A 22,416-nucleotide genomic window follows, 5' to 3' on the forward strand; every position below is an offset into this window, starting at 1 on the left:
CATTTGTGGTGAGAGCTAACCAAAAAAATAATAGGACTTTTCTCAATTACACGTGAAAATGTTGTGGCTTTTATGATATTTGTCATTTGGGTAATCTACAGAAAGTCTCAAACTTTTGGGAAAAGTTTCAAAAAAGTCATATTTTTTTTTAATAGAAAAGTCTCATTATTTTGAGAAAATTACATAATCTGTCATTTGTTGTTTAAATAAAAAAATATTTTTTTCGTTAATTTGTGCAAAATGTTAAATAATCGGAACTTTTATGTTTAAAAAAACCTTAGGAATTTATTAAAAAATCTCCAAAATAATGGGATTTTTTCTGCATTAATCTCTTGCCCTTTTTAGAAAGTCAAACATTGTTTGATAAAACCGTATAACTAGAGATATATAGGGTCTGTTTTGCAAAAATAACAGAAAATTAGTAGAGTAGTTGAAACTTGAAAGTTGAAAGATATTTTTTTTATTTATATAAAAGTATTTGATACAAATAATTGGAAGCTTTTGAAATATATAAAGCTACGTAAAGGTATATGGATATAAACTAAAGTTGAAAATAGTAATGATAAATTAAATTTTCTAAACTATAAAATTCAAAAGCAAAATATCATTCAAACTAGAAAGGTTACCCCCGCTACGCGGGGGTCAGAAGCTTTCAATGTTGTTTCCGAATTGATAAATATGACAGACATAGAAAGTGCAATGATGAAAAGCTCGGGCTTTGCCACGGACCTTTTTTTTTCATGTTTTTATGAAAAAATGTAAAAGTTTTGACTGCAAGGACCAGAAGTGTCAAAATGGCTAAATAATTAAAAGGTAGGAATTAGCAACTTTTTTAGAAAATGGATCAAAGTTGTCAAACCGTTAAAGTTTTGTGGTCAAACTTTAAATATTAAAATGTTCCAAAAAAGTGTAAAAATATTGATTGCAAGGACCAAAAGTGTCAAAATGAGTAAAGAATGAGGAGCAAAGTTGCCAAAAAAACATCCAAATTTATTATTCCTAACTTTGAAGCCCAACAATAATACAGGGACCAATTCTGCCAAAAAAATAGCAAGTTCACTATTCATTTTCTTCATAACTTTAATATATATATATATATATATATATATATATATATATAATAATAATAATAATAATAATTTTAATATCAAGTGAACTAGTTAAGCTTTTCGGTTAATACTATTATATGATGTTATCTATTTAATCCTAACATAAAATAGAATCATATTTGGTTCGCATGTAGCACAATATATACTTATATTAACATATAATCCATGCAAACATATAATCCATGCAATAAGCATATAATTCATGTATGACTTCTAGTAGATATTTAATACTTTAATTATACCTGTATTAAATCATGTTCCTGAAAGAGATTATGCACTCACTTGACTTAGGTGAATGATTGGCGATTTCGACAAAACTTCACCTAACACTTTAAGCTTTTCCTATGGCGTGACCTAAGTACGAACATTACTAAATCTTAGGTTTATATTCCTGGCGACTAATAATAGCTAATATTCCTCACTAATCTCATTGTCCACATCAATATCTATCAAGTAAGGATCAGTCAGGCAGAACACTTCAGAGGCAGGATCATTTCAGCGTATAGCCTTTCTGAAATCCAACAACCAAGCCAACGTAACCATTCTAGACACCTTTCCCTTAAGTAGATCAATCAATATAACAACACATAATTACTGATAAATCTTATTTATAGATTCATAACAATGGCTTATGACTATAAATATAAGTTACACTGAAAGTGACAGAGTGTAACTTAACATACAAGGCTTTTAAGCAAAAACTGGGAAAGCGAGCAGACAGAATTCCGAAACCAAAAGCTCTATGATGTTGGGCTCCAAGCTCCTGCCACGTGTCGTGATTAGAATGAGCCACCCATTCCCCTTCTAGAACATGCCATATGTCGTCTTCTTGTGGCGTCATGTTATTATGGTGCCACGTCACCTTGTCGATGATGGAAGGGGCTGCCAACCATGCCACGTGGCGCCCTCTCGTGGTGCCACATCATCGGTGCACGCGGCGCCTTTCGCGCATGCGGATTTTCAGATTTTTAAAATGTCGTAACTTCTTCATACGAGCTCCATTTTCGACGTTCTTTATATCTTCGGAAAGCTCTTGATGAGATCAACAACTTTCATTTAGACTTTGTCGCATAATTTTGACTTTATGTTAAAATTTGTATTTTTAACAGACTTAGGCCTTGTTTGGTAGCCACTTAATTGGAAAATTAATAGGAAGTCTCTTAAATTTTAAGATCCAGACTGTTTGGTAACATCTCAATTTATGGCTCTTAATTTTTAAAATGCCTCTTAACTTTTCAGATTTTTGGATGTGTCTGAATTAAAAAAAAAGAAGGCGCGTTCCTCTTTTTCCCTGGTACGTCAACCCTTTCCCTTTTCTCTTTCTTTCACAAACGCCGACCCCTCCTTCCCCTCCATCTCTAATCACACGTTTGCAACCCTCCGACATCAGCCATATGCCGTCGGTCGGATTCGCCGCCGCCTCCGACTGCTTCGTTTAGGCCGCCTTCGTCTCCGGGTCCTTCTGCTTCGCCCTCGTCATCTTCTACTGGCAAAGTTTTAGTTTTCCCTAATATCTCACTTCTTTCCGTATTCTCTTTCTTTCACAGACATCGACGCTCCTTCCCACTGCATCTCCGATTGACACACACCCTTTTCGATTCCGATTGCATCATTCCTCCTCTGCATCTCCCTTGGTTCTTGGTTGCAGGTCTAAAAATGGTGGCATCATGAAGTGGAAAGGATGATGAACAGGGGAATCACAAGTGAGGGAGTAAGTTAATGGACAATTTTTTTTTTGTTTTTTTTTCTTGGGTGATTTCGTTTTGTCGGTATAGGTTGTGGTGATGGTGGTAAAATGTAGGAATGGTGTTTGTGTGGGTGGTGTTCTGTGGTTCAGGAAAGAGTGAAGGGGGGTAATGTTGGATTTGGATTAACGGCTATGGTGGTTGTGTTGGTTATGATGGCTGGATAGTGGTTGATGGTGGGTTATATACAATATTTGCATACAGGTTGACTTGTGGTTTGATACCAAAAACAATGGAGTAAACAAATAAGCAATATTAATCAATGAATTGATTATTAAAGCAGTTGAAGAAACAAGTATTGAACTACTTAACACTTGGCTAGGAAAGAAGGATGCAGTGTCTTTAGATGTATCAACTTCTGTTGTGAAATGTCTTTAGATGTTTTTTGCTTGGTTTGTTGCACAATTCTGGAAAATTTATGCTACTTTTCGTGTGGTTTATTATTAATAAATGACATCAGAGGATGTATAAGTTATGGTAGTTTGTAAATTTGTTTATAAATCCTTGTTTATGTCGTAGTTTTAGAAGAGTTAAATGCATAATGTAAGAACAAATAGTTGAATTCAATAAAAAATAAAACAGAAGGGTAAAGTGGTCATTTTAATAATTCAACACAGCAATTCAGAGGTCTCAACCAAACAACATGTTAAACATTCAGCTCTTAAAATTTCAGACCCTCTTAGAAATTCAGATCTCTTAAAAATTTAGATCTTAAAAATTCAGATCCTACCAAACAGCCTCTTAGATTGTTAAAGTACATTAAAAATTCATCTCTCTCATATGATATCCGTCTCGACCGTCTTTATATCGAAAAAAACCATATGAACGAGATCTTTAACTCTTGTTTGGATTGCTTTTCCTAACAATCAACCGATATCTACTTCGGTTTTTGAGTCGTGTACTGCTGCGCTGAAATTCAAAAAATCATAACTTACTTATATGAAGTCAGATTTGGACGTTCGCTATATGCACACTCTCATTTTAATGACTACTACGACTTTCGTATATATCACTTAGGCTAAAAAGTAATCTATCGAAAAATTCACTTTTTACGATACGTAAAGTCGTATCGGTTTAATTGCGAACCTTCGAAGAAACATAACTTCTTCATACGAAGTCGGATTTGGGTGTTTTTTATATGTACGAAATCTATGTCGCATATACTATAACTTGGTTAGAATTATTTATCCTAAAAAGATCTTCTATCAAAAGTTAATTTTAATGCTTATTATCTATAAATTGATTAGCCTGAATCTACGGGCGTTATACTCATGACCTTCATCTGTCTCATTCGGTTTCTAGTTTTTCACAAACTTTGGTTTATCAGGATTGATTATTTGTTGTTCTTTCTCGATCTCTTTTCTTTCAGAGGTTTTCCAATCACAATCGTCATCTTCCGATATGTATTTAAGAAACCCCAAGTTTTTGTCGTCGAATTCCTGAAACGATAGGCCACAGATCGGAGATGGTAACTTGTGAAGCTTATCGAATTTTGAGGAAGAAGATAATCTAGGTTGTTGGGTTTTTTTATGTCCTGGATGAGAGAGAGAGAGAGAGAGAGAGTATTTTTTTAATTTCTGTAATAAAATAAAATTAAAAAAAAGAAAATAAAAAGGGCACTTGTCATTTTATAAAAAAATCAAACCACAATGGATCAAATTGGAAACAAAATGAAAACATTTGGACCATGAGTACTAGTCTAAATCTTTTTGGTCCAAAGTGATTATTTCCACCTGACAACAATGACTATTCTTGCAATTTGTCTATAATTAATTATACATAATTTATGTATAACAATTATACATTGTGAGTTACAAGGTGATGATGTATATTTTTAGTTTTACTTTCAGTTTATTTAATGTTTAAAAGTTATTTAATTTGATGATGTATATTTTTAATCTAATGTGTTATTATATAAATGATCATTTTATATATTTATTATTTATAACAATTATTAAAGAAATGATAATTTGTTATTTTTAAATAGGGTAAAATAATCGTTTATTTAGATTCAGTACATTCAATTCGAAAAAAAAACAACATTTATATCGTCAATACTTTATAAGTTCAGATATTATTATCAATTCAATAAACTTTATAAATTAATGACTTAACAAAGAAAAAAAACGATGCCTTAATATTATTAGGTAAATGATGTTGAAATTACATTTGAAAGTAATGTATGAACGATAATTAAGAGGTGCAATTAGAAACAAGGATTTAGGGTGTAAACAGAACATTTATGCAATGTTAGTATTATTATCTCGTAATGAATTAATGTTTTATTAACTAATATATTTTTTATATATTTAAAAAACTAAAATACATATAATCATAACCTATGTGTATATATTTTATTCATTAAGATTTATAATAATTTTCAAACATACTTCACCGTACGTCTTGTTATAGTTCTCACTTATTGACCTTTATTCTCTTTAAATACAAATCGCTGAAACATTTATATTGTAGCTAATTAGAAGCTTTTAGTTTATGTATTAATGTAAACTGATTTTCGTTTTAAAATATATCTTATCTTTTAAATAAAAAATATTATGTTATTTTTGTATAACATTTTAAAGTTAGTATTACAAAGATCAAAATAAATGCTTAAAAAAAGCAGGGAATAAATCAAGAAGAAAAAAGAAACTGCCGTTTCTAGATAACAGCCCACGAAATCTGGAGCCCACGTCCTTCTGAACTAACTAACTGTAGATCATAATGGTAGTTTCGTAATTCTTCCAGATAACGTGGCTTAAGGGACATGATGGCATGCAACGTAATTTCTCCGAACATGGGGGGTAAAATTTGACACGGAAGTGCAGGTTACTCCCAACCGTTTTGCTTCCTCCTCCACAAAATCAGATTAAACGCAGTTTTTCTCCCATATCTTCATTTTCATTCTCCCATTTTCTCTCTACTACGCACACAGATCAAACCCTAGTGGTTACTCACCTTTTTCGAAACCAAAAATGGCAAAAACAAGCAACGTGTTGACCACAATCCTGAACGTATTGACCTTACTCTTAGGAGTCCTCCTCATCTTCGGCGCAATATGGACCACCGTCCACCCCGGCGGCGAGACCTTATGTGAGAAAACATTCGCGAAGCCCTACTTGTTCACCGGAATATTCCTCGTGGTTCTCGCCGTTCTTGGAATCGTAGGCGCCACTTTCAAAATAAACGCCATATTATACATTTACTCCGCCGTGTTGCTCATCATAATCCTGGGCTTACTCGCCTTCGCAATCTTCGCTCTGGTGGTGACAAACAAAGGGATCGGGAAGGCGGTTTCCGGTCAGGGGTTTCAGGATTATCGGATTGGAGATTATTCAAAGTGGTTGAAGAAGCATGTCGTGAATGAGAACAACTGGGCGAAGATCAAGAGTTGTTTATCGGATTCACGTATTTGCATGGCCCTCGCTCAATCCAAAAACAGTGGTGATTTCTATCGGCGTAATCTCAACCCTCTAGAGGTATGCATTCATCATTAATTTAAACCATTAATCCAATTCAAAATGAATATAAAGTTTCTATACATATCAATGATGTAAATTTGTGTTCTTATCACATTTTTTGGGTAGTCCGGTTGCTGCAAACCTCCGGGAGACTGCAAGTTCCTGTTCGTGAATGCGACTTACTGGCAGGCACCAAAATCAGGCCCTGGATCGAATGATCCCGACTGCGCAACTTGGAGCAATAACCAGAAGAAGCTGTGCTACAACTGCGGATCTTGTAAAGTTGGAGTGTTGACTAACATGAGGCATTTGTGGAGGGGATTTGCTGTTCTTAATTTCAGTATTCTTATCTTTGTTATCGTCATCTACTCAGTTAGTTGCTGTGCAATCCGAAACAATCAAGCGATACCAGAACCATGTCATATCTAGATATTTAGGGCCATGGTAGATCGAGGCTGCTTATTTATGTTCTAACTTATGTAGTAGACTTTTTTACTTTGGTTTGTTTTGATGATATTAGGGTATGTAAGATAGGAGTGCGTACTTTCTTAACCTTAATTAAGACTTTTGTATTTTCGTAGTTGTTGGTGTTTTAGTATAATGATCAGTTTGCGTGTCATGCGTGATGCATATGTATACATCATAGATTGTTATCATCCACTGTTTCTTGACACAGTAAGTAACCCGATGTCGTGAGACTTTTGGTCATTAATTGATATTTATGAATATAGTTACTAAATAACTATTCAATATTTATAAAATTAAACCTTAACAGAAAACATTCAAATCCTTGTAAATATTATCCAACTTTCATATACTATTATGAAAATCGTATATATGACTTTTATATATTGGTAGTGTTACACTTTATTTATTTTAATTTTTTGCCAAAATATCCAAACTAATAAGTTGTTATTTTGACAAGTATATTTTAATAAATATTTTAACTACAGTATTAATTTCGGTGACAAATCCAGCAATTTAGATAGATTAATATTGTAGAATTGTGACATTGACCTTATTTCATATATTTCTTTTATAAATAGTCATCTCCATGTAATTCAAATTTAACATGAAAATATAGATTTACTATAAATCTTTTTTACAGCTTAGTACTGTTCAGCAAGCTTAGTACTGTTCTATCAACAATTTAAATGTATCATAAGCAACCTGCAAACTATAAGGGTAACCAAGTATTAAAATTGCTCAAAAAACACCATTGAAGTTTGATAAATACAAAAAATATCAATCTATTTTATACACATAATACCATTCAAGTACACCATTTGTTCAAATTACATCTTATAGTAACTAGTACTTCATGTTAGTAGCTGACTTTGCATATTTATTGCCGACTTTGAAGTAAACTAATTTGAAAGAAGCCTTCAAAAGCAGACTCTTTTGCTGTCCTCAAGAAAAAAACATATCCACTCATGAGAGTTCCCAAAAACGTTGTTTCATGAACCCAACCGTATGAATCTAGTAAAAGGTAATTCCATTTTGGAAAAGAATTAGACCAAGCACTACTCTTTGATCTTGAAGAACTAACGACCTTTACAAGATACTGTTTGCGATTATAATTACAATGAATGATGAAAAAGAAATCATTTTTTTTCTATTTCGAACAAGATTTTAGTTGCCATGTTCTGGGACAAGAAAAAAGTTTGAAATTTTCTGGGGGTGGGATAGTGAGGATGATGGATCAAAACAGTCTCTAGGTTAGTCTTCACCTCAAACAAACGTGAGAGACTACATGGTTTTAGCTAGATATGGTTTGTCAGTCTTCCTTGTGGAGAAACAAAATCACACAATATTACAAAGAACCCATTAGATTTCTGTCTATCTTTGATGAAATAATCCAAATATGTGTGTAAACCCTATAAAAACACTAGATGCCTTAGCATTTCGATTATGTAAAACCGAAATGATAAGAATAAAAGCAACAATTTCTAAGGATTTTATATGAATAGATAATGTAATTAAAGTGAAAAGAGGAGACAACTTGTTCAATCTTGAGGAAAACAATGTTTCCTAATACGATGAGAGAACCAAAATCATCAAAGGCTTTCACCAGATCTAACCCCTGATCTATGTTCGAACATCCTTCCATAGAGATCTCAACGTACTCGTCATTATACGAGACTTGATTTCCACTGGAGCTTCTGAACTTCAATTGCAAAATTTAGATTTGCGAAACCCTAAGGATGTTCTTAGCGTACGCCACCATCAACTCCTCCTCTGAGGAATTCTCCACCGGAGGAGAGACCACATCGAGACAAATTCGGCCGCCGCTGGATAAACTTCCAAAAAACCATCTCGTCTCCCGGATCTGGTGCCACCCTGTCGGGATTAGGTATTTACTTGTCATCAAAACTAGACCATGTCAAGCATTTCCTTCATTTTAGGGAAATTGTCATAAAAGCCCTTAAGTTTTCCAAAAACTGACGGTTTTACCCTTGGATGAGTTTTGGGGGCACTAAAGCCGGATACTTTCATTAAACCTATCAAATATCTCATTTAACAACTTGGACCCTTTGTAGCTGGTTACCATGTGCTGATTTGGCACTTAATTGACATGTCAAACAACATGGGCCCCAACCCTCTCCCCACATAACCCTTCCCCACCCCCTGTTTCATGCATCCTCTCGCACCGCAATATCCCACGCAAAATATTCTCCCACGCAAAATGCCAACATCTTCTGCAAAATCAAGCTCGAATTCACATTCACGATTCAAGAAGAAGATCGAAGTGAAGTGTTGGTGTGAAGATTTATGCCCTATGTTTGTTTCACGCACACCAGAAAATCCAGGCAAGAAATTTTGGGGGTGCCCTAATTATAAGGTAAAAATCATTTCTCCTTTTCTTTAGTAGGATTGCAGTAAGGGTATTATGCACTAACCTAATTATGTAGGGAGAAGGAGGTTGTGGGTTTTTCAGAGGGGTTGATGATGAAGGAATTCAAAAGCAAGACATGATGCCAGAGTCAAATTGCATTACAGAGCAGCGACAAATGATGGCATTAATGTAGATGGTTGTTGTTTTGTTAGGGGCTTTATTGTTCATCCTTATTCTAGTGTTATGCAAGATTTAATGGCAATAAAGGGTGTTTTCTAAAGGGAGTCGTAAAGGGTGGCTTTTCTGAAGGGAGCAGTATTGTGATCTTGAAATATGTAGCTTTTGAGCTTTTGATGGTATTTGATAGTTTTTTAGGTATATGTAATGTTAGGATTGTAATTTGTAATGTGTGGATGCTAATTGCAATGTATGGATGTTAATTTCTAATGTATGGATGTTAATTTCTAATGTATGGATGTTAACTGGAATTCAAGTTGGTTTGCAATGTATGGATGTTAATTTCTAATGTATGGATGTTAATTGGAATACAAGTTGGTTTGTTTTGTAAGTATATTGAATTAACAATTGGTAATTGGTATAAATTTCTGAACGGTAACAACTGGTGAATGGTAACATTTGGTTTGTTTTGTTTTAGATTGAATTAAAATGGTAATTGGTATAAATTTGTAGTACAAGTTGTTGAATGGTAACATTTGGTGAATGGTAACAATTCTAAAAGACTAAACATTTGGTGTGTATTTGCAAGTTTGAATGGTAACAATTGGTGTGTATTTGCAAGTTTTAATAACATTGCATAAAATGGTATATTGCGGAAATAATTAGTGAATGGTAACAATTCTAAAAGATTGAACATACTATAGAAGGGGGTGTATCCATTACATATAGTTTAATTACATACTACCAATATGTAGCAGCCATCCATTTGTACCAAAATGCCTAAACAATGCACAAAAAAGGCAACCTAAATGGTAAGGAAATTAACAATTGGATGCATGCTACAATCAAAATGCCAAAAAACAAAGTTTACAAAAGTGGAAACCTATACCATTCCCCCTACACCCCATCCCCCTTCTTGCTAACAAACTACTCCAAGTTGATTGGTTTTACAGAAGAAGAACCACCACCATCTTTGTCATAGACACCCTTCCTTAGCTTTATCTTGGTAATCCTCTCAGAAGTTTTCCTTGTTCTCCTCCTAACCATTGGGACAACTTGATGTCCTTCATCATCGCCCTGGTTTTCCTCACCATCATCAACATCTCCACCACCATGACCTTCTTCATCACCATCATTAACATATCCACCACTAGGACCTTCTTCATCACCATCACCAGCAGCTTCACATCCAGCACCATTATCAGTTCCAACATCCAGACCACCATCACCAGCAGCTTTATCTCCAGCACCTTCAGCCCTACCATCCAGACCAACATCGTCATCAGAATGATGACCATCAATGAAATCATTTACATCCTAGTGTAAAAAGATATAATTAGGTCACAAGAATCACCACAAAAATTGTTAATTAATAAAAGATAACAGGTCTTATCAGTTCAACTGGTAGGGAATCATCCAATTCCACTTGTACCCCTAGCGTAGCTTCTATTTCTGCTATGCTATAACCAGCTTCTAGCATACTAGCAATTTCTTCAGGTCCTAATTGTATCTTCTCTGGGAGAATATCATCCTCTTTGCCCTCAATAAATTGATTATCTTCCACCTCATTGTCACCATTTAGTGGACTAGACTTTGTTTTGTTTGTGACGTTAACCCCTTCTAAAATTGCATCAATACCTTGTTTAATTTCATCATTTATTGATTTAAGCTTCCTACCAATATTGGATCCTACTTGCCCAAAAGTGTCACTACCTTCCATCACACTTGCTTGACTACTTTCTCCTTCTTGCATCATATGACTATCTTGAATATGACTTACTGGAACTTCCTGCACAACACCTTCTTCCTGCACCACACCTTCTTCTACAACTGGAACTTGTTGAACCACACTTTGACCCACATTATCACCCATCAAATTTTCACCCTCATCAACAACTGGAACTTGTTGAACCGCACTCTTTTGAGTACCTATAGTTGCAGAATCAGTCCTCCCACCACCTCTCCTTGTGCACCACTTCTTTCTTGTTACATCAATACTATTTCTCCTAAATCTTTTAGAACCTGCCTGTTGTTGATGTTTTCTGGGACTCATCCTCAATGTGTTATGTTTTTTTGGACTTCTCCTCATTGTGTTAGAGCATGAAGGTTGACTTGGGACATTTGGTTGACCAGGGCTGGTAGACACATGAGGGATGAGATGTTTTCTTGGCCTTCCTATCTTCTTTGGTGGGGGAGACACATATTGTTTTCTCTCATTCTTACATACCCTCTTGTTATGAATATATTCCAAACAATTACCACATCTGGTAGTTCTTGCAACCTTCACTTTTTTTGTTGAAAACTTGCTCCCCTTCTCATCGGCATGCCTCTTTCTTTTGGTAGTAGGCCTACCAGGCATCCTCCTAGACATTGGAGGCAATGACTTAATGTATTCAGTTTGGGCCCAAAGATTGTTGCCATTAACAAGTTCAATGTTTGTTGAGTAAGATTGCTTAAATTTCTCTTTAGAGAAGTATGTATTGATGTATGCATCTGGTGTTTGATGGATAAAATTAATTGCTGCATTTGCATGCACACAAGGGATGCCAGCCAAATCCCACAGTCTACATGAACATGTCATATTATCTAAGTCCACCCTATAACTGTCACACCCTCTTCTGGCCTTAAATACATGCCCTTGACTATGAATTATTCCCCAGAACCTACAATCAGGTATCTAGTTAGTAACAATAAATAATGATTAAGATAAGTTTTAGAAAGCATAAAATAGTACCTTATATTTTTCCCAAATCTATTCATTTTTTTCAAAATTTTTGGACAAACATTTGAATTCCACTTTTCACTTTCCACATTCATGTAAGCAAACCTGTCCATGATATAAATTCGTATCTCTTCAAGCATAGTGATCAAAGGTTTTTTCCTAGCATCCAATATTATTGAGTTGAAGTACTCTGAGATCCCATTCTCAACTGCTTCACATGCATAACCTGATCCAAAATAGGCTCTACAACATGTTTCTGGTTGCTTTGACATCAAGTATTCATATGTAGAAGGGCTCAGTTTCTTGATGCTTTCTATATGCCTCTTGAAGCCACCTTCTGTGCAACTCATAGAGGCAGCCCAAAACAACTTCTTATACTCCACACCTGTGAAAGCCTTTGTAAAGTTGGCATAAATGTGCCTAGCATAATTCTTGTGTTCAACATGAGGCAGTATATCTTTCACAGATTCAAGAAGACCCTACCAGACAACCATTTAATTAGTTTAATAGAGGACAAATATGTAATAAGATAATTATGTAATTAAGTAGAGGACAAGTATGTTAAATTTTACCTTGCGTTGATCTGATATCACTACCAAACCTCTTCCACTATCAAGATCTAAATCATCCCTTAGAAGCTCAAGGAACCATGTCCAGTTAGCCTTATTCTCAACATCGACAACAGCCCAAGCAATTGGGTAGACCTGATTATTGGCATCTCTACCTATGGCTGTCAACAGCTCACCCTTTACTGCTCCCTTCAGAAAGCACCCATCCAAACCAATAACTCTTCTACACCCTCTTTTCCAACCTTCACATATAGCTTTGAAACCAATATAAAACCTATGAAAATAGTTTATCCCATCTGGATTGACAGTTACACACACCTTACATGTAGAACCTGGATTGGATCTTAACAACTCTTGTGCATAATCCCATATTCTGGCATAATGTTCAGTCAATTTACCTTCAATTACCTCCTTGACCCATTTCTTTGCCCTACGACATTGGCCTATAGACACAACACACCTAAACCTTTTTCTGATGTCAGTAATCATCTCTTTAAGCTTCACCTTAGGTTTATTTGCAATTTCAATTATGTAGTGTCTACTTATCCATTCAAGAGTAACCATAGAGCCAAGTTTGAACTTCCTACCACAAACATGAGTAGCTTCTAAAGTCTTGATTTGAATAGATCGTTCATTGAACATCCATGAGGCTTATAGTCTAAAAGGGCAACAATTATCCTCATTTCTTTTCCCACATCTTACAAGTATTCTTGTACTGTCACACTTCTCAAAGTAGAGTTGATACCCATTGTGGACTGTGTAGTTTTGGATACAAAACTTCAGTTGTGTAACATTCTCAAAAATGTCACCATGTTTTGGTTCCATTTTGTCCCATCTTGTTTTTAGATCATGTAATATGTACTTTTTTATCACTTATTCTTGCTCTTCTTCATCTTCATCACTTTTCAAGTCACCACGATGATACACTTGTGCTCTTACATCATTAGTCAAACTAGAGTTTCTAATATTTTCATCAGTTAGTAACACATTAAGAAATGCATCCTTACACTTGTCTAGCGGAGTAATGAACCCTTCGTCTAGTTCATGATCCATGTAGATGCCATGAAGCTCAAAATCCATCTCATTAAGAACAGAGAAAGGCTCGCGTAAACCAAAAAATGGGTCTGTGTTACCTTCGTGTTCTGGATCCCAATCCATCATAACAACCTGAAAAAAACACAAACATATATTGTCGTTATTCGTTAAACTTTGAAGAAAAAAGAAGTGTAATAACACAATCTTCAAAGAAATTACAAATACCCTGTGAAATCGACTCTCCAATAACCTAATCTTCTTCAAAAACCATAAGCCCTAATTTTGCGATGAATGATGTCGACTTTCTGAAGGATTCTGAGAAAGTGTACGTATATGTGCAAAAGGGTAAGATTATGTGGTGGGTAAACGGACGTCACGGAGTAACGTCTGTGCCAACATGTCAATTAAGTGCCAAATCAGCACATGGGAACCGGCTACAAAGGGCCCAACTTGTTAAATGAGATATTTGATAGGTTTAATGAAAGTATCCGACTTTATTGCCCCCAAAACTCATCCAAGGGTAAAACCGTCACTTTTTGGAAAACTTAAGGGCTTTTATGATAATTTCCCTTCATTTTAAAGACTTGTTGATGAAAAGTGCTCGTTAATCTGTTTGTCCAAAACAAACAACTACATTAATGGTAACACAGTGGATGATTTTTCATTTTACCACACACTACCATTGGTGAATGTGTTTCAATAACTGGATTAGAAATTTCTTAGGGATTTTCTAATATATGCCCTAAGGGCACATATAAGAAGTATTGATTATGAAAAATATTACCATAATTAAATTCAAAATACATTTATTATGGAGATTATTAATGCATTTCACATTTAATTATGGTAATATTCGTTATAATTAATGTATTTTACATTTAATTATGGTAATATTTGTCATTAATTAATACCTCTTATATGTGCCCTTAGGGCACATATTAGAAAAGGGAGATGATTTGTACACAACAAATTTTCTCCATACACAACAATTGATGCTTTAAAATGTTATACTGTACAACTCTATAATGCATAAATTGTTATGTATGGCAAAAAAATGTTGTGTACGAATCACTTCCCATTAGAAAATCCCAATTTCTTATGCATACAACAAGGTTTCTCGGTTTTTTAAGACACCTACAAATTGTTTCAATAACTGGATTAGCGTAGTTAGCTACCTTAAGTATAGACAAAATTGCAAAAATGATCATCTATTAAAATTATGGTTTTTGTCTAAAAAGGTTTGGTGATGCATAAGTGTCAAATTTCGGGTTTTAGTCCGTATAATTGTCATTTTTTTTTGTGGTTTTGGTCCACCACAATATAAAGTTACTAATATGCCCCTTTAGTAATTCTTTTTTGATTTCATTTATTATTATTTCTAATACATTTTAATTAAAAAAACTCAAAAATAAAATTACACCCATCACCTCCCCCTATCTCTATTTTCGTATCTCTCCCAAGGATATAATCCCACCCATCGTCAGCTCATCCCGAAGCTTTAGTTGTTGCTGATACTTCATCTGTCACCACCACAAGAAAACCAGAGCACATCTATTTCAGTCTGTCTACTCCATCTGGCCTCAACAATGATATGAACACGCACATATGAATTTTAGAAATCGAGTGTTGGATCTCCATCCTCACCCACCATTATAGGACTTCCATCAGGCCTCATCTACACTTTGTCTCCATCAACCCCTGTAACTATTGTTGGCTTTTGAGCATAACAACATCTTATGGTCTACATGCAACCCTAATTGCTTTAGATGTAGGTTTTTCTAATTTGAACATACAACTATAAATGTCAAAGCAATAACCCTATGACTAACATACATATTTCAAAATTGACATATGATTAGGGTTAGAAAATTTACCTCTCTTGTTATGTAGCAATAACAAGTCTATCCTTCTTGATATTGACTTCTGAAAGCCTAGTGCCCCAAGTGTTGCACCTCTAATGAAGTCACAAACACCCAATGCAACAAGATGACTTAAGAGAGATGAAGAATTCGACTAGAGCAACTCCAAGAAGACTTAGAGCCGAATTTTCATGCTAAGGGGTTAATTTATAGTTGAGGCTATTAGGGTTTTAAGGTGGAAACCCTAATTTCCTTGCTTAGGCCTTAAGCAATCCATGGAGCCCTTCTAGAAGGCCCCTTAGACGAAATCCTTATAGGCTTCTCATAGATTTCGTCTAATCTCTTCTATCAGAGGTTTATAGCCCAACTAGCAACTAAGAGTTAATTGAAATATCATTCCCCTTTATTTAATCAGTCTCTTTTGATAGCCAAATTAATTCCAAATTAATTTCTGATCAATACCAATTAAATAATATGATTTCCAAATAATATATTAATAAAACCATTTTCAGTACTAATTTATTATTCATATAATAAATTCTACTCTCTCTCTCTTTCTCTTTCTCTCTCTCTCTCTCTCTCTCTCTCTCTCTCTCTCCTTTTGTCATTCTATCAAGTTACATGAGTGAAGACAACCCAAAAGGATCATGCTCATAATCGGGTCAAGTATATACCAATAATAGTTATGGGCTTAGACACATAATCCAATAACTACTTCTCCATCAATCTCATCTCTCTTTTACATGTCTACTCGGATCTGTCAACCTACCTTCATCATCGCTACCTCTACTTTAATGTAATCCTATCGGCTGAATGTCAAAGTTTTAGAGGGAGAAAGAAACAAGAAAGGGACATATATAGGTAGAGGAGATGAGAGGCGGTGTTTGGGTGTTTTCGGAAGTGCATATGTGTGGGGGTGGATAAAGAGGGAGATCTAGTGGAGATGAGAGGTAACATATTCGTTGGTGGAGAGACTTTGTGTGTGTGCGAAAGAAAGAGAAATTGGCTTAAAGGAGAGCAATGGTGGTATAGGTGGTCGCCATTTTCATCTCCTAACCACTAAAGGCTTCATCTCTGGTGGGTGATTCGATTTGGGCTTAAAGTCCCCCGCGGTCTCTGTTGACCTAACCGTCGCTCCTTCCTCGATATACAAACATATTGGTGGCGTCTAAAGGTTTCCGAGCGGCATATGGCAGCGGACGGTGCATGCGGATGGTGGTAGAATTTCGGGTGTTCTTGAGTGTGTATTTTCCTCAGAGAGTGAAAAAGAGATGAGAGGGGTGGAGGATGGGAGAGGTACCACCGGTGAGATTATGTGTATGTATGTGAGAGAGAAAGAGAGACTTGGTCATTCTATAATTTTTAGTTACTTAAAATTATTAAATTAATAAAATAAAAACAAATAAGAGGGTATAATCGCCTTTTTAAGTGGATATAGACCAAAACCAATAAAAAAAAAAAAATCCTATTTTACACCATTGGTGAACCATTAAAACTTAAAATCACAGAATTTAAACAATTTTGTCTAAGTATATTAACACAATGCTTATTAGTTATTCGCAAGTCGATAGATTTTTTTATATATGGCTACTTCGATGTTGACATGCAAGTTGAGCATTGTATAAAAGGTCACGGTGGTTATTGTTGTTTTCTTTGATGGGAATCTTGCCAGCTGGAGCTCCAAGAAAGTACATATTGTCGCTCGTACAAAAAGTACCAAGCCCAATCATGACAGCAAAACTTTTGAGCCAAGTATTTTTCATCTATTAAAACGAATAGCAATAGGTAAAACAACGAAACGGCTCTAGGTCGGAGCTTGTAACTGAAAAGCTTTTGAAAAAAGTTACGTCTACAATAACTTATTTGACTTCGTTGTGTTTACTTAATAAAAAAAAATTGAAAAAACTCATCTTGTGCATGGATGCTCTTATTTATTCTACAACCAACTAGTTTTTGGCTTACATCTCTTCTATGTGAGTTTAAGATGCATTAAGCTCAGTCCCTTAACTATTTGGTGTGACAATATCTGTGCCACATATCTAGCATTCAATTCTATGTTTTATCAATTCTCAATATACGATTGACATACATTTTAATTGAGATATTATCTCACTCTTTTGTGGTGGATATATATATATATATATATATATATATATATATATATATATATATATATATATATATATATATATATATATATATATATATATATATATGCCTACTTTCACTTCCCTTTTAACATTTTTCGTGTGCTTTATTCATTAAGATGTGAGATTGATGGTGCTAATAGGTCTAAGTCAAGTTGGTTCGAGTCGCCTTTTGACCTTTTCCACATCTCTACATCATTGTATGTCATGGTAGGGTTGAGTTGAAATACTAGAACCACATAACCATATAGAGACAAGCCACTAGTTTGATTTCAAAACGTATCTTGGATCCGATTTAAAAGATATACCAACCAATAGATATATGGCTTCACATTTTCGAGCCAATAACACACAAAAAATGATCATCAAGCACATTAAGAACACCATTATAAACATATAACTACATGAAACAATTTTGAAAGAGTTAATTAATCGGAAAGCAACTTGGTTGCACTCGTGGTACCGAAGCTTCTAACAGCAGGGATTACCCGAGATGGTGATAGAACACGAGAAAATGATACATTATATGAATCGGTTCCTAATCGGCTTTGTAACCATCCTTTGCCTCCCGAGAACCCATCAGCCACAATCCAACAATTTTGGAACCCGAGCTCGGTTAAGCATCTAGCAACTATCTTGGCTGAATCCGTGTACCTAATGAATACATCACATGTAAATCTTGTTAGAGCGATTAGACGCAGTCTGTTATGGAAGACAGGACAAAATAAGTTATGCTGCGTTTGACATGCATTAAACTTGAACTATAACCAATATGACCGATGTGAATGAGACCAAAAAAGTGGAACAATGTGGGTTAGCAACTAGATTTAGATCATACTGTGTTTGACATACATTTGACTCATACTGAGTTTAAACTGTGTTTGAGATATATTGGACTATCAAGTGTCACTCATGTGAGACAAAATATGTTATTTTTAGTGACAAAATATGTTATTTTTAGTACCACAAAAAAAGTGGAACAAGATTAGCTCGGATCTCTACTTAAATGTCCTTCTCCTATATGCAAAAAGACATGAATGCCCTTGTACTACATCCAAAATAGTCTAGTATTTAAAGTAATGAGGAAAGTGGAAAACTAACGTGTCGAGGATCACAATTTTGGAGCCTTTGTTGATTTTCTTGAGGTAAGATATCTTCAACGCTGCAATTTCGGCTTCTAATTTCTTTGTGTTTCTAACGAGGCCTTTCAATTTGCTTGGTACTTCTTCCAATCTGAAGATTTTGAATCGCGAAATGAGTTCACAATCGATTGTATGTTGTTTTTGGAAGCAATTGGTACTTACGGAATGGCGATCATTTTGTTCTTGGCGCTAGAAGGAAGGCGGGGAACACCGGATTTATCCTTGTCCTTTTCTGATCGGATATCAATCAAAGTGTAGTTCTGTGAAGATACAAGATCAAGAACTTGAGCAGCAGTGAGATCACCTGGATTGGAAATTGTGGTTCCAAATCAGAATCGTTTCGTGAGTAGCAGCAAATTTGATCATATATAGGGTTTTAATTTACCTTTGTATCCACGAAAGTTGAAAGATAGGGCGGAGAAGACAGGTGGCAGTAGGAGATAAGCTAGGACTAAAGCTCCGCCGGTGACGGCAATGGTGGTGGGATCCGCCGATGAGATGGTCTGCATCGTGTTTGATGCAATCGGTTGAGCCTCTTGGATCACTTTCCCAGTTTGCCCCGCTGCATCTGCTACAGTCTGCAATATCAACAACAAGAACGAAAATCTGCATCAACTCTAATAGGATTAATCAAACTGTAAACACAAAAACTGGGAATTTGAATTGAGTACCTTAGCAGCGGTGTATACAGGCTCAGTATCGAAACCAGAGCTTTGAATCGCTTCTTGAGCTTTCTTTGATGCCTCTGAAAACACAGGCGTAGCCATCCTCACTGCTTCCCCTCCGGCCTGCTTTAGCACCGGCATTGCCACATCCGCCGCGGGTTTTAGGAAATCCACCACCGTTTTTATTGCATTCGCTGTGAAATCATACACATCATAGCTCACCTTTTGAACCTGGTCGATTTTCTCTTCCACCTAGAAATTGGCCACGAAACAAACAAATTTAATGAACTGGGTATTAGCTAAAATCGAAGAAAAATCTAAGATGAGATGAATTACTTGAGTTAGAGATGAGAAGATTTCATCTTTGGATATTGTGAAAGCATTGGCTTCAATCGGAGCTGTGAATAGAGCTACGAGGGATAAAGTCGTGGATGTGGAGAGCGAGAGAGAAGAATCGGGACGGGGTTGTGTTCTGGGTGTGGATTTAAAAGGGTGGGGGGTTTTGGGTGAGGAGGGGGAAGGTGGTGGAGGCTGGTGGTGGTGGAGTCTAGCGGTGGCTGAAGCTCTGAGTGCCATCACCACCGCTGGCTGATGAGTGGAAGTGGAGGGGGAGAGGGTGTAGGTGAAAGGAAGAACGAATTTGGTAAAGAGATATAGAAACAGCTCAAGTTGTGTAATTGGTGGTTGAAGTCCAAGTCTTTATGAGGCCACAAATACCATTCGTTTTTCATCCTAAACGAGGATGAAAATTCGATCCATTATTTATTTATGACAAATTGAAGAAGTTGTCCTTATGTTTATTCAAAAGTTTCTTTTGTTAAGTTTCTAAAACTTGTATGGTTGGTCCATCAACCATATGAAATAGCTTTTTTATTTTTTATTTTTTTTTATTTTTTTATTTTTTTTATTTTTAGTAAATTACTGAAATCGTTCTTATGGTTTAGTCAAAATTGTATTTTGGTCCCAAACCTTTTTTTGCATTCAGATCGTCCCTATGGTTCGATTTTGTTGCATTTTTTGTCCCTATGGTTTGGTCAAAATTGCACATTTGGTCCATACCTTTATGTATGTAAGGGACGAAAAACGCAACAAAATCAAACCACAGGGACGATCCGAGTGCAAAAAAAAGTTAGGGATCGAAAGTGCATTTTTGACCAAACCATAGGGACGATTTCAGTAATTTACTCTTTATTCTTTTAAATTGGACTGATGACTTAAAAGGATAATATATTTTACAATTTGTACATATTTGGTCACTGGATTTCTTTTTCGTCCATATTTATCTCTTCAACCTGTTAAACTGTACACATTCGGGTCTTATGACCGATTACTTTAAGTTAGCCGGGAAAAATGACTTAATATGGTAATATATTACTCATTTTGTATACATTTAGTCCTTAATATTTTTGTATATATTTAATCATTAATATTTTTTTATTGCAAAATAAGTTATTTTTGTTTTTGTACTCATTCAGTCACAACATCTTACATGAGACAATTATTGATGAGGTGTTTGAGGTTGTCGATAATTATGTACATCGCGATCTCGCCTGTTTGGTTGTGTAGGTTTTATGGTTTGGCTTAGGTCTTGTGTTCTGAACGTCGTAACTTTTTCGTATGATATCAGATTTTAACGATCTTTATATCAACATGTTCGTTTTTTGAGTCTACTACGACTTTCGTTAAGATTAGTCCGTTAAAATACAATATATTTTTACTTACGGTTTTATTAAAAAAAAAACAGCCATACATACATTCATAAAAATGTATAGATATAAAGATCGTAAGTAAAAATATATTACTTTTTAACAATAGTAATCTAAATGAAAGTTGTAGTAGACTAAAATACAAATGTATAGATATAAAGAACGTTAAAATCCGAGATCGTATGAAAAATTTATAACGTTCAGAACACATGACCTAAGCAACCAAGTAGTCGAGATCGCGATGAACATAAGATTCAAAAACCCCAAACACCTCATTAATGATTGTCCCACGTATGATGTCATGAAAAAAACCTAAAATAATCAATCATAAGTATTGAACGAGTAAAAGAACAAAAATGACTTATTTTGTAACTATATATATATATATATATATATATATATATATATATATATATATATATATATATATATATATATATATATATATACATATATATTAAGGACTAGCTTATTTAGGTGAGATGCCTAAATTGCTTTTATGTGCTAAATGATTTATGCTATAATATGCCTTATATGCTTTATGATGCTATCAGATCTATGGTCTATTGTCGACCGCATCTGGAAATTTTATGTGTTCAGATTTCCAAACGCTTATTTACGGTATTAGAATTGGCATGTAACTTTTCGGACTGATAAGGAGATTTATACGTCTATCGTAAATAAAGATTTCCATATCTTAATTCTCGTCATTGTACACTGAACACCTGCTAGAGTGTATAGATCGAAATGGAGAGAACTCGCAGGGGCTTAGGGAATGTGATGTGAATATTTAATGCATTAGTTTTTTATTTATAAGTCCTAATTTATCGCATCTAAACCACACCTTACAGGCAGTGAACCCGATCGAGTATAGTATAGCTTTGATAAGCAAGGGTGTCGAACACAAGGGGAACGATGGTAAATTAATTCAGAATATTTGATTATAGGTTACAAAACACACGAAAGGAATAAAGAAATAGTTTAATAAATCTCAAACGAACAATTAATTGACAAATCTCGATAAACTAATAGGAGAACAAATCTCTTCAGGTACTTTGGTTTAGATAAATTACACCTTAAAAGCATAGACAATTGCATACACAAGTTCATTTATTCATGTTCACCGATTCCTAAAATGATTAGATTCGTGTTCACTATTACTAATCCTTTAGCAAACAAGTCAATTCAAACAGTGATCAGTTGATTAAACTAACATGTTTCCTAGTGTTCAGTTCGTATCAAGCAA

At 34.9% G+C, this 22,416-nt stretch overlaps 2 protein-coding genes across 2 annotated transcripts; one reads left to right on the forward strand and one right to left on the reverse strand.

Moving 5' to 3' along the window:
* Nucleotides 1-5,766: 5,766 nt before the first annotated feature.
* On the forward strand, nucleotides 5,767-6,921 carry LOC145100529 (tetraspanin-8-like). Its single transcript, XM_079037769.1, has 2 exons — nucleotides 5,767-6,330; nucleotides 6,439-6,921. The coding sequence occupies exons 1-2, from the start codon at nucleotides 5,827-5,829 to the stop codon at nucleotides 6,739-6,741; spliced, it is 807 nt and encodes a 268-aa protein (XP_078893895.1). The 5' UTR covers nucleotides 5,767-5,826; the 3' UTR covers nucleotides 6,742-6,921.
* An 11,095-nt stretch (nucleotides 6,922-18,016) lies between these two features.
* On the reverse strand, nucleotides 18,017-20,153 carry CAS (calcium sensing receptor). Its single transcript, XM_079040794.1, has 6 exons — nucleotides 19,801-20,153; nucleotides 19,471-19,716; nucleotides 19,185-19,377; nucleotides 18,962-19,103; nucleotides 18,759-18,890; nucleotides 18,017-18,311 (listed from the first exon to the last, which is right to left on the reverse strand). The coding sequence occupies exons 1-6, from the start codon at nucleotides 20,038-20,040 to the stop codon at nucleotides 18,086-18,088; spliced, it is 1,179 nt and encodes a 392-aa protein (XP_078896920.1). The 5' UTR covers nucleotides 20,041-20,153; the 3' UTR covers nucleotides 18,017-18,085.
* Between the last annotated feature and the right edge of the window lie 2,263 nt (nucleotides 20,154-22,416).

The sequence above is a fragment of the Lactuca serriola genome, chromosome 4 (genome assembly GCF_051521515.1).
Source record: "Lactuca serriola cultivar US96UC23 chromosome 4, Lser_US96UC23_V15, whole genome shotgun sequence".
Classification (NCBI taxonomy): Eukaryota; Viridiplantae; Streptophyta; class Magnoliopsida; order Asterales; family Asteraceae; genus Lactuca; species Lactuca serriola.

Coding starts and splice junctions, on each gene's coding strand:
- LOC145100529 (XM_079037769.1), top strand. CDS start 5,827: ATGGCAAAAACAAGCAACGTGTTGACCACAATCCTGAACGTATTGACC. Junction 6,331..6,438: donor GTAATCTCAACCCTCTAGAG/GTATGCATTCAT, acceptor TTTTTTGGGTAG/TCCGGTTGCTGCAAACCTCC.
- CAS (XM_079040794.1), bottom strand. CDS start 20,040: ATGGCACTCAGAGCTTCAGCCACCGCTAGACTCCACCACCACCAGCCT. Junction 19,104..19,184: donor CAACTTTCGTGGATACAAAG/GTAAATTAAAAC, acceptor TTTCCAATCCAG/GTGATCTCACTGCTGCTCAA. Junction 18,312..18,758: donor AAAATTGTGATCCTCGACAC/GTTAGTTTTCCA, acceptor TGTATTCATTAG/GTACACGGATTCAGCCAAGA.